This window comes from Tyto alba, unplaced genomic scaffold (assembly GCF_018691265.1).
Source record: "Tyto alba isolate M040663 unplaced genomic scaffold, T.alba_DEE_v4.0 Super-Scaffold_2, whole genome shotgun sequence".
Lineage (NCBI taxonomy): Eukaryota > Metazoa > Chordata > Aves > Strigiformes > Tytonidae > Tyto > Tyto alba.
This window is the reverse complement of record NW_024881282.1, coordinates 32649393-32661886: the sequence shown is the minus strand read 5'-3', so window position 1 is coordinate 32661886 and position 12494 is coordinate 32649393. Positions and strand designations below refer to the sequence as shown.

Here is a 12494-nt window from a genome sequence, read left to right as displayed (position 1 = left end):
GATACTCAGCACTAGCAGTAAAGCCAGCCCCAAATCCCTCAAGAGCTACCTTGTTAGAACTGATGTAAATAGGGAAATTGATTGCTTTCAGTCACTGGAAATGCATGGAAAGAGGGGTCAGGCTGTATGTGTGGGTGGGGGAGGAGAGAGGAAGAAATCATCTGAACAGTGAAACTAGCTCCGCAGGAGGTGAGCAGAAACAGAGCTTGTGTGCATGCAAGCCAAGCCCAGCAAGAAGTCAGGGCTGCAGCCAGCAAAGGCCAAAGGAAATGTGAATAAACACCCTCCAATATGAAAGGATCCAGCCCTCGTATTCAGTGCCTATGAGGGGACCCTACAAATCTGTGATCATAAGCATTCATAGCACTCCCTAAAAAGGACAACCCCATCATCCTCAGACATCTACAGGTAACTGTTGCTGCAAGCCCACGAGCAGAACTTGTCTCATTAACTTTCTAAGTCACCAGTGGGCCAGAATAGGTGCAGGCTTTTATTTTAAGAGAAAATCACAGAGAGAACAAATTCTTGAACATTGTCAGGACTATCTGGGGGGATTTCAACTCTCAGATATAAGACAACAGTCTCAGGAAAAAACATGCCACTGGGCTATTCCTCTAAATTTTTTACGGTTACATCGTAAGTCACTTCAGGTCAAAAGGCAAATGAACAAGGACTGAAAGGAGAAAGATGGTGAAAAGTTCCAAGAGAGAGGCATGCCATTGTCTTTCCTGGGCCAAAGAGCTTGTTGAGCATAAGAGACATAGTTCTACTCATGGAGAGAGAGAAACATCTCATTTGAATCATCAAGACAAAGTGAACCCATAGACTTCCTGAAAAGGAATCACCCAAGCAACACTCACATAATTTCCATTCAACAGAAAGACCTTGAAACACATGTTTATTTACCCTTTTTTAATCCCAGGATCTTTTCTTTTTCCCAAGGGGGATTTTGGACCATGGGGGTACAAAACTGGCTAAGCACACATTGCAGTTAGAGTCGAAGTGCAAGAACTACATACCAAGTCTCTAACCTAACAGCCAACTGGAAGCCCTATTTGCTCTTTAACAGCTGTGTCTTTGCCAAAGTTTTGCACTCAAAATGGCCATAAAGTGCGTGGATGGCTTCTAGGACAGAGGCAGAGAGCAGGATCATGGGGCACAGTTATGTAAGTTTGACCATTCTGTGAGTGAACATGGTGGAATGTCCTGAATCATGAGCTTGTCTTGACTTAATTACTTCCCCATGCTGCCACCAGCATTCTCTCCCTTCCATCTGATATGGTAAAAAGGTCATAGAATCACAGAAGAACTAAGGCTGAAAGTGACCTTGGGAGGACACCTGGTTCACCTCACCTGTTCAAGCAGGGTCACCTAAAGCTGTCTGCCCAGGTCATCTTTATGCTCCTAAGCAGCAGCAATAGGGTAAGGAGAAAGTGCCAAAGCACCATGTGCCCATACTTGTTACCCAACACCTTCATGTCAAGACACTTAACCAGGTACGCTAAACCTATCTTTTCCAAATCCTGTTTCAAGGCAAATTATCTGCACAGCTGGGAGATGAAGCAGCTCATTACACCGTCTTGCCCTTTCCCTCAGAAATAATATTTTCAGGCTGTGCTCGCATGTACCATTCCACCCAGGCCCCATCGTACACAGCAACATCTGGTTTGCCACAGAGGTATGCCCCCAGAGCCACGTGGCAGGCAGTGACCCCAGAGCCACATGTGGCTACCACCGGCTTTAAGAGGTCCACCTTCTTCTCCTGGAACAGACTGCGGATCTGCTCAGGTGTCTTCTCTAAGCCAGACTCTCTGAGGAACTCGGTGAAGGGGATGTTCGTCGACCCAGGCACATGACCAGGCTCAATTCCTGGAGGAAAAGCAATACAGGCAGGAATTAACCTCTACTGTCTGGGACAAATCCATTGCAAAACCCATTCGCAGTTTCACTGGGAGGAATATTTATAATTTAGTGTATTTTGTTACGACAAATACATTTATTTGTTTATTTTGCTTTACTACATTACTGATTGTTCAGGAAGGATGGCTCCAGCCTTCAAGTTACCACATGGACACAATCCTGTCAAGTTCTGTTCTTCCTCCCTGTTCCCTCCACATCTTCCTCACATAAGAGCAACCCACTCTGATGAGGTACTGACTGAAGCACCTCCACAGGCCCTTCTGAGGGGAAGAGTAGCACCAATACATGAAGAGACCAATTAGTATCTTTGAGGTGTATGAAAGCTATGTTCCTCACCCGAGCCCCTTGAGAAAAAAAATACATGGCTTCCCCACTCCTGAATTTTCAAAGAGCAGCACTTGCTACTCAAAAGGAGAGGAAGACAGGTAGATACACTGCCTCAAGTCCCATCCCATAAAGAATAACCATATTTCCCTTCATTACCTCTACAGGAGTCAAACTAATGGGCACCTTAAATGAAGCCCCTTTTTATTATGCCAGTGTCTCAGGAGGCACATTACCATCTCGGGGCTCTGGCTCTACTCCCTGGAACCGTCCTGCAGCACGTGCATCCACTAGTTGGAAGCGGTGGGAATCCAAGTTATCTAAGACATCCTCGTACGTTTTCACCAGGGACTTGTCCAAGGAAGCGTGGAACTCTGTGGGAGCTACCTGGCTTTTCCCAGAGCTCAGTGCATTCCCCTCTCGCTGCCAGTTCTTCAGGCCACCGTCCAGAAGGGAGACAGCTTCATGTCCAAAGGCCCGAAACATCCACCACACCCGGGGTGCTGAGAAGAGACCTTGGTCGCTGCCATCGTACACCACAACGTGGGAATCATTCCCCACACCCAGCTTTCCCACATACTCAGCAAAGTCATCAGCCTTGGGCAGCATGTGGTCGTAAGGTGAAGTACGGTCACTGCACTGGTCAATGTCGAAGAAAACTGCACCAGGGATATGGCGCTCCTCAAATTCCCGCTTCGGGTCACGCTTCATTTTTGGCAAATACCAGGATGCATCCACGATCCTCAAGGCCAGACCAGCTTGCTGCGACTTGATCGCTTCTGAAAGCCATTTTGCAGACACCAGAGCACGGTAGAGAAGTTGTTGGGACATTGCTCCCAAATCCTGGCTGAGATTACCCGATTCCTGGGGTCTGCCTGAATCTACCTGACCGCAAAAGGAAGAAAATCGCTAATTAGGTACCAGCCTTACAAAAAGCAGCGGAAGAAAGACGCGTTTGGGGACCAAAGACCTGTGTCTACGCTGAGATGCTGGCTAAGCCTACAGTGAGGGTTTGAAGTGCTCCATCCCTGAAAATGAAGTACTCGCTGAGCTCAGCCCAAACCCTGCCCCAGCAGGACGGCCACGGCACAGGCCTGGGCCCAGGGCCCCTTAGCCCACTTGGCCCCTCCACCTCCAGCGACCCCCAGCCGGCGCGGACAGCAGCCAGAGGGGAGCAGGGCAGCCCCGGGGACGCTGAGCTGAGGGGACCGAGCGCCGCGGTGCGAGGCACGGCCCCGCGGGTGGGGAGGCTCTGCCCCACCGCTCTCACCGCCCCGGAGCACACCTGCAGCCGAGGCCTCACCGGAGCCCTGGCGCCCCTCACGCAGGCTGGACCCCCGCCGCCTCCCGTTGCGATCCCTCCCGCTCCGGATACCCCCAGCCCCCGGCAGGGCCGCCGTTCCCTCAGCGCAGCCGATCCGCCGTGCCTCCCCGTACCTCCGCGACGGGCCTCAGCCGAGCAGCACCCACCCTCAGTCCCCGCCAGCCATGGCTGCCGCCGGGGGGGGGGCGGGAGCCAGGGCCGTCCCAGCGGGCCGGTCCCGGGCGGTGCCGCCCGTCCCCGCTCCTCCCGCTCGGGCCGCGCCTCCCGGCCCGTGTCCCCCCGCCGCCATTTTGTGTGCGTGTGTCTCGCCGCTGGCGGCGCCCTCTCCCGGCCTCGGCCCTCCGAGATGGCGCCGCAGCTGCTCGGCCGGGCGCTCGTCACCGCCAAATGGCTGTCGGAGGCCGTGCGGGCCGGGCGGGTGGGGACGAGCCTGCGGGTCCTGGACGCCTCCTGGTACCCGCCGCAGGAGCGAAATGCCCGGCAGGAGTTCAAGGAGAGGCACATCCCCGGGGCGTCCTTCTTCGACATCGAGGAGTGCCGGGACCAGTCCTCCCCTTACGACTTCATGCTGCCCAGCGAGTCCCACTTCGCTGACTATGTGGGGCGCCTGGGGGTCAGCAACGACACCCATGTGGTGGTGTACGATGGGGACGAGCTGGGCACCTTCTACGCTCCCCGTGCCTGGTGGATGTTCCGGGCCTTCGGGCACAAGGAGGTCTCCGTGCTGAACGGCGGCTTCAAGAACTGGGTGAAGGAGGGCCACCCCGTCACAGCAGAGGTCACCCAACCCACCCCGGCCGTCTTTAAGGCCAAGCTGAACACGGTCCTGCTGAAGACCTTCGAGGAGATGATGCAGAACGTGGGGTCCCTGCGGTTCCAGGTGGTGGATTCCCGCCCTGAGGGCAGGTTCCGGGGGACCGAGCTGGACCAAGGTAATGGAGGTGGGGAAAAACCTGCCCCCCGCACCAGAGCGGGATGAGTGTCAATATTAGTCTGGGTGTAACAACTCCTCCCAGCCAGCAGACAGATTTTCCTGTTGCACAGGCACGCCTCAGCCTAATTCCTTGATTTACCTTAAGGGTTTCACAGTTGAGTATTCAGATCCAAGTGCCCTCACAGAGTGCTCTTCCTGTAGTTGGTTATAAAGCTGCAGGAGGAAATAACAGGAAAGGTCTGCAGTCATTTGGCTCTAGGATCCTCAGTCCCACACCTTGCAGAAGTTAGTCAGCCAGAATGCAGACACAGGAGGCGAGAGCTTCCAGGGGTTTGTTCAGGGTCCTATCTAACACTAGCAGACATGCACAAACTATCAGTATTTGTACAGGCACCTCTCACCATAATGAATGCACCAGCAAAAGGCCAGGTTTTAGGAAATAGAGTAACCCAAGGGACATTTTCCTTCTTGCTTTGGTTCCCAGCAAATAGGGAACTTGCTTGAGCTGATCTTTGTCCTTTTGCTCTCCGCCATTAAATCTAACAAGCTTAAGTAAGAAAAACTCCAAACCCATCTTTAATGTGTGGACTGTCAATCTCTCACTTCTGGATACCCCAAGTAACAGGAACAAAAACTGATTTTGTTACCTCAGTCAAACACTGGGCATGCAAGCAGCAGGGGTGGGAGAAGTCCTGTGCGATGGGGACAGCTGGTACAGCAGTGTGCTGTATGCTGAATGAAATTCAAGTTGGTTGGTAAAAGAGACCCTTATTGTGTAATTTAAGCCTTGATACAACCCAGAATAACCTGTCCTCCAGAAGGGAATCACAGGAATGGTTTAAAAAGAAATGCAGTTTCAAAAACAAAGCACAGAAAAGCTCAGCAACAGTTGTTGGGGTCGAGCTCCACGTTGCAGGAGCGGGTGTGTTTGTCAGGCTTCTGTGGTCCCAAGGCAGTGCTACGCTGCTGGCTTGCAGGTCGGTTGTCATTCTGTACTGGTTGTTTTTTTATGTGTGTGCTGCTGTACAGCCACTGAGTGTGATACCATGCCCTGAAATAAATTACCACATCCAAACCTCAGGAGCACTTGGCTGTAAGTGGCTCTCTACACATGCTATGCATAAGTGTCTACAGTGAGCTCCTCCAAGACAATGCAGAAGGTGAGAGAGGTAACTGGAGTGGCAGAGGAGACTGTTGTAGGGAAAGAGGGGGAATTAGGCCTATCACTCATTCTCTTTCTTTGCCTAATGCAGCCCATCAAAGTAAAGGTTGAATTTAACCTCAAGACATGAATAAAGTGCTCCTTGATGGGAGCAGGTAGATTTCGCACTCTCTTTCACAAAGTGGGAGTTGTCACCAGGTGACGAACACTGCAGCCCCTGACAGCATCTTGAAAACAAATTTTTCCTTTGAAATGAGTCAGCACGGAACAGTTTATTTGTGGTGGTCCAGTTTTGCTTCCCACAGCAGATCCAGCAGGATAAGCACTCCAGCTGCAGCTGCTTGTTCCACAGGAGCTTGACAGCCTTCTGAACCAGGCTAGCCAGTAGTTGTGTTACAGCCAGCAGTGGGCAAATGCAGCGCTTATACCTAAAAGAGCAGTTTGAAATCAGTGCTGATTAATTACAGGGGTCATCAAATCAGGGAGGAGGAATGTTGCCTGCAATTTAAAGAATAATGGTCTTGAGGTGATTTAAGTTTAATTATTGCCTCAGCTCTTGACTTCCTAATTAAGTCAATTAATCTCTCCAGTTCCATGAACTCCATCTCTAGAAGAGGCTAATTTCAGATGACTCTTTTGCCTCTTTAGTCTTTCAGTTCCTTCTGGTAAGAATTAGTTGTTCGTTTTATTTTTACGCAGCAGCTACCTTGCTGGGATTTAGACCTCTACAGCATTTAAGATTAACCATAATATGTGGCTAATTTTTAGTTACTGGGAGAGGTTTACCCAGGTTACCAGGGTGGAGAAGAATAGATGGCATTTCTATAAGTCAGGTCTCGTAGCTCTTAAATGCAGGTATTGCTTTGGATGAAAAAGCTTGGATGTTCGTGCATGGTATGCAGCACAAGCCCATCAGATGTGCAGCCCTGCCCTATGCACTGAGTGGTTAAAAGTGTCCCTGCACGGTGCTGTGTTTCTGGAGGAACTAACGGACTCAGGCCTGCTCACGAGCTGTCATGCAGCAGTGGTTCTGCAAGGGCCTGCTTACTCAAGCGCTGTAGGAGGCAGGTCTCTGGAGCCAGCCTGAACTGAGACAATCCCAGGCAATCTAGGGGCATATGATAGAAATAATTACATGATGGTAACTAGTGCTGACTCTCTCTGAGTATTGGGCACTGAAAACTAAGGAACAAGAAATGTAGCTGGACAAATGCATACAGAAAAGTTGTGAATTTCTGAACTGTTTTGCAGACACCTGAGAGAAGACAGGAAAGTTACCAGATAAGAATTCCATCATCTAAAAAAGAAAGCAAATCCAAAGCCATTTCATGAGCTTCCGACTTTTTTTTCTTCTCATTCTCAGCTCTTGGGTAGTCCTTGTCTCCCTTACGCATACACAACTATTAAGGTTTTGCCCATTTTCCTGACTCTCAGTCCTCCCTGCCTCAAACATAAAGCTTTTGCTCATATTGAACGTTCCGTGGCGGTGGGAGTGAGAATGAAATGTTGCTGCTGCTTCCCTCTCTTCTCCAAGTGGAGTCGGCAGCTGGGAGTGGACTGGTTCTACTTTGACCGTGAATACTCAAGGCACAACATGGAGAGTGAGAGACTTTATTAAAGCCTGTTTCAACCCACATGAACCTACAATCCAAAGCTGTCTGTTCATGTGATGAGGCTGAAAAACATCAGCTGCCAGAATTAGCACCATGGCCCTGCTGGTTCTTCGAGTTGACTCCTCTGGCTGTATATGCACAATATTTTGACACTGGTGGCAAAGGCCTATTGATCTGTCTGTGAGGACTCTAAGGGAGCCGGTCAAGACCAAGCTTAAAGCGTTCCTTCCAATGAGTAGGTTAGGTGAGATCACTAATGGTTCCTTCTGAGGCATACAATTCGAATGGAAGAGAGATAAAAAAGGAGGCAACAGAGGACACGCTTGGAAAGGAACAGCTATCTGCAGCCAGCCAACCCCAAGACCATGGGGAGTTAAATGTGGACAAAGCACGTATTTTTATCTTTTTGATGTTAAGAAATTCCATCTGGAGTTTTTATCACAAAGGCTAGAGAGAAGGGGCTGTAGTCTTAGCTAGATAAATAGCCAACAAAAAAAATATATATTTAAGCAGAGAATCTTAACAGATGTGGAAAAGGGGATTAAGCAGTAAAGAAGATAACATATTACAGGTTACAAATTGTGAGGGAGGATTGCCAGAAGCCAAGCTGAGTGAGACTTGGCAAAAGGAATTAAATAACAAAAACTGCTGGAGCAAAGTGAATAAAAAGAGAATAAGGAGAGAAAGAGTAAATAGGGTTTCTATGCAGTTAGCAGGGGTTCCAGGTGAAAGATGCCAGAATTATACTGAGTCTGTGATACTGTTTTTTTTTTTTTCTCCTGAGGATAAATCTGCAGAGTAGGGGAAGGGGTAGCAAGAAGAAGGGGAAAGAAGCAGAAATTATAATTTCTAAAGGGGGAGTATAACCAGAAGATACCCATGTGCTCAGATCTGTGAGGCAGACAGTTTCCATCCCGAATATGTGTCAGAAATCAGTCATGTGACACTGCAACTCCACGAGGCAAGATTTTAATAAATTTAATCAGAGTGTGGTTCTGTAGAACAGAGACACTGGCAAAGTTTGTATTTGTATTTAAGGTAGGAGGTACAGCACAACCTGGGGAGCTGTTGATCTGTTATCGTAACATGGATAGAATGGAAGGCTTTCAAAAAACTCTTCAAGAAAAATTATTTGAAATGAAGGCAAAATTGAGTAAGATACCTTAGTAAACTTGCATTGGAGCGAAGGGCTCTATTTCCTTGCAAACAGAATTGATTCTCCAGATAAGAGAAATGAGAATATGCATGCCTGGAGGTTAAGTCTGATCTTGTAGCCATTGAAGGCACCTGCAAGGTAAACTTGTTCCATTTGAACTTCATTAATACTTTGGAAATAATATTAGAGGGGCAGTGACTAGTTCAATGTGAGAAGAGGGCAAATAGCTCAAGTACTGTTAGATTCCCAAAAAACTGACTGAAGGGAAAATAAAGGTGATAAGAATAGCTTGTGCTGAAAGCAGATCCGTTGGGCTGGAAGTTGCCAGCATGGTGCCATCGTTATGCTTCTGTGCTTTATTTCATATTTTTCTGAATCATCAAGGCACTGAAAATAGGGAATTGCTACTGAAATGTGCTGCTGGCACAGCCTTGGGAAGGTTTAAATGATCCCGTTGGGAGCGTTATCTGAGGTACCACCTGCAGTGATAGAACTGACAGGAAGTATAACGCTACAGAGAGCAAGGCTGGATGCTTAGTAGCCCGAAACACTTAATTGCTTGTGTTTTTCTTACAAGCTGAAGGCGCACATTTGGAAGCAATAGAAGAGGGTAAGACTTGGATGAATTAGTTTGCTGCAGGAACCTCAGATGTGATTTGGCCTCAACAACAGCAATTACTAACTTCCTGTCTACCAACTGAGAAATACCACTTCCTTATCCAGAAGCCTGGTGGTCACCTAGAGCTGTTTCTGGAGTGGTTGAGGCAGTGAAAAGTGTATCTGATGTGTTCTTACTGGGTTTAGGGTGAGGGCATGAGGCTGTTGGGAGTGCTGAGTGCTCGCTGTCAGTATGTTGGAGCAATAGCAGAAAGAGAGAAAAAGTATTTCAGCTACAGGGCAATGTTAGCTCAAGGATAAATGGTATATGGACTGACTGTGATGACCTTAACGTTGGAAATTAATATTCCTCCTCACGTGAGCAAGGTGGTGTCTCAGCGGGAAGTTTCATGGCAAGAATCCAAACAGTTTCTGAGATGGATGCTTTTATGAGAGGGAGCCTATAAAGTGATCACTAGAGTAGCTGGGAGCCAGGATCTGTAACCTTAGGGTTCCTTCCTGGTGCTTCTAAGGGTGACTGCATGAATCTGGCGTGGAGTATGCTCTGTGTCATGTGAGGCAGTAGCAGATGTATCCTCTCCCCTGTTCAGATCCCAGCTGCATCCAGCCTTGCCTTCCAGTCCTGTAGTTTCTTTGTTCTTGTCCTAGCAGAGAGTGAGCTGATAAAACTTCCTCAGCTACTCAAGAGCACTTCTTAGGCAGTCCAAGGGATTGTGGTTGTGCAGTGTCAGCTCTTTCATTCAGCTGAACACCCACATACATGAGTAAATGCAGTTTTTACAGAATTCCCCATCTTTCACTCACAGAATGCAAGCACTGGTCTTTGGACTTTTGAATCTCTGGAGCAAGGAAATCTCCCTATAGATCAAAGTCCAAAATGCTCTAAAATAAGACTGTTCTTTTCAGATCTGCTCAGCTCCTAACTGAAGAGTTGTTCAAAGGTGATGAGTGTACGTCACGGCAGTCTCCAATAAAAGAGGGGTACAAACCTACCTATTTTAAGATGTATGAACAGTCTAGAAAAGCGATCATGACTATGGGGTCTGGGATACCTGAGAACTGAATTGGTGGCCCAGGAGGCTTCTTTGAGCAAGAGCTGGCCCTTTTAGTTCAGCCCGCAGGACTTCTTGATCTCGGTACACTTCCCAGTGCTCTAGGATGGTGTGAGAGCATTGTTCTGCAGCCACAGACTTCTCGGTATTGGGGTGCTCACCAGTACTGTGGCAGAGCCTTGCAGGAATCCCTTGCCAAATGACAGGGTCAGGACCATTCACTCTGTGGGAAAGCAGTAGCATAACCCAGACATGTTGCTCTTCAGTAAGAAGCTCTGCAGTCTGAGAACTACAAGCAAGGTTTTTTCACACTCTTTTTTGTATTATTTTTATTTTTATTTCCCCTCTGTCATACAGACACTATATTAATGAGCATGGGTTGCAGTTCTCTGTCCTGAAGTGATGAACTGTTGTTTTCTGGAACTGGAGAAAATGTGGTGAAAGCATCAGTCTAAAACAGTCTTTTTTTTTTTTTTTTTTTAATGTTAGTCCCTCCAGAAGTCAGCAGTTTTTCTCCCGACTTCTCCCTGTAATGCTAAACACTTCTGAAGGATGCATGAGGCGACTAGTAGACAACAGTGTCACTCAGGAAGGATAAATCAAGAGACAAAGAGGGTCCATCTGGAACAGGGAGAGATCTTGTGAAGCTGACTCAGGGCAGCTTTGGTTGTCTTTAGGCTCTCACACTTTGTCTAGCAGAGCAAAAATCCCCTTCTCAATACCCTGCCAGAACCCTGTTTTGCCCTTATGACACATCTCATCATGTCATCATATCACTCTGCATGAGCAATGAAACTGCAGCGTCACTGTGATATGTGATGTCAATCTCTGACTAGGTATACTTTAATCATTTGACTGTGATAAAGGTTCCCTGCCCCAGTCTCTCCCATCTCCTGAGATCACTTACCCTGATGACTTAGGCAAGTGAAAAGCTGTCAGTGAAACATTACTATGTATGTGACTTTCCCAGGGCTGTCTCATTTTAAGTTCAAACCCAGCAAGGAAACATTCCTTGAAATGTAATATATAATGTTTCCTGTTCCAGTGAGGTTTGATCCAAAGCCTCTCAAATTCAGTGGATGAGGTTTCGTTGGGTGTAATGGACTTTGATTAAGCCTATAGTGATAGAGTTTGAACATCAAAGCCGTGATGAAAATCTTATCCATCATATTTTTATATCTGCTTTTCTCTGAAGACCTTGTTCTTGAGATGCAACTTTCAACTTGCCTGAAGTGCAACTTATACCAGTAGGAAAACAGAACCCATGCTGATTTCATCCCTGGAGTGGGTAAAAAGTGATACAAAATCTCAATTCTCACTTCTCTGACCCCATTGCCCCAGGGTAGCTTCCGCAGCCGTAATGTGGCTGACTTTAAGGTTGATTTATTTTTCTGAAATACAATTTGAAGGTGACAGAGGAATAAACTGTGAACAGATAATTACTTTCACAAATTCCACATACAAGCCACACTTCTTGCTTCTGAAGGCTGTGTCACTGCACACTGCTGGCATACTTGGGGAAAGTCAGAAATGCACTACTGCATTTCTCGTTATACAGATCCCCTTCATGCCCTTGTTAGGGTCTTTTCTGTAGTGGTACTTTGATTCTTGCCACATCTAGGCTTCTTCAGATTCCTACTTCTTATTGCTTTCAGGGGGGAAATAGTTGGCTAAATATTCCAGAAGTTGTGACTTCAGCAAAGTTGGATAAACTTTGTCCTCTTTTTAGCCCCATACTGCTTTGTGTCTTCATCATCACCTGAAACGAATTAGTATCTTGGATAGAGTGGGGAGTATCTGCAGTAATATCTCTTTAATGTCTCTTTTGTAGGTGTGTTTCATCACCTACATTAATGTCTCCTTGCTCATGTTTCCTTTTCTTGTTCACTCCTGCAGGGCTGGAATCTGGTCACATCCCTGGCGCTGTGAACATACCCTTCCGCTCATTCCTGACAGAAACTGGCCATGAGAAGAGTATTGAGGAGATCCAACAAATATTCCGTGAGAATAAAGTGGATCTCTCAAAGCCACTGGCGGCCACGTGCCGCAAAGGTGTCACGGCATGTCACATTGCCTTGGCAGCCTACCTGTGTGGCAAGCGTGATGTGGCTATTTATGATGGTTCCTGGTCAGAGTGGTTCCACCGTGCCCCACCTCGCTACAAGGTCTCTGAGTTGAAGCGCAGCAAGGCCTAGAGGGAGAACTGTTCCCTGGGCAGTGAGATCTAGCAGTTGTCTCCAGCCCAGGGTACAGGGAAGGGGAGAAGGTGGAAGTAAGGAAAAAACATGCTGATTTATATTTTGCCAGTTTTTCTAAGAATGATGAATAGACTTTTATCAATCTTTCAGTTTCTCACAATGAATAAAATCTACTTCTGAGATGATGCATCTG

General features: G+C 47.5%; 2 protein-coding genes across 3 annotated transcripts; one reads left to right on the top strand and one right to left on the bottom strand.

Moving 5' to 3' along the window:
• Window positions 1-881: 881 nt before the first annotated feature.
• LOC104362147 (3-mercaptopyruvate sulfurtransferase) lies at window positions 882-3833 on the bottom strand. Of its 2 annotated transcripts, none has more exons than XM_042791898.1 (3): window positions 3682-3833; window positions 2481-3129; window positions 882-1869 (listed from the first exon to the last, which is right to left on the bottom strand). In XM_042791898.1, the coding sequence occupies exons 2-3, from the start codon at window positions 3073-3075 to the stop codon at window positions 1571-1573; spliced, it is 894 nt and encodes a 297-aa protein (XP_042647832.1). In that variant the 5' UTR covers window positions 3076-3129; window positions 3682-3833; the 3' UTR covers window positions 882-1570. The 2 variants fall into 2 exon arrangements, with proteins under 2 accessions (XP_042647832.1, XP_042647831.1); XM_042791897.1 differs by having other exon boundaries at window positions 3715-3816.
• A 15-nt stretch (window positions 3834-3848) lies between these two features.
• On the top strand, window positions 3849-12486 carry TST (thiosulfate sulfurtransferase). Its single transcript, XM_009968020.3, has 2 exons — window positions 3849-4500; window positions 12000-12486. The coding sequence occupies exons 1-2, from the start codon at window positions 3915-3917 to the stop codon at window positions 12296-12298; spliced, it is 885 nt and encodes a 294-aa protein (XP_009966322.3). The 5' UTR covers window positions 3849-3914; the 3' UTR covers window positions 12299-12486.
• Window positions 12487-12494: the final 8 nt, after the last annotated feature.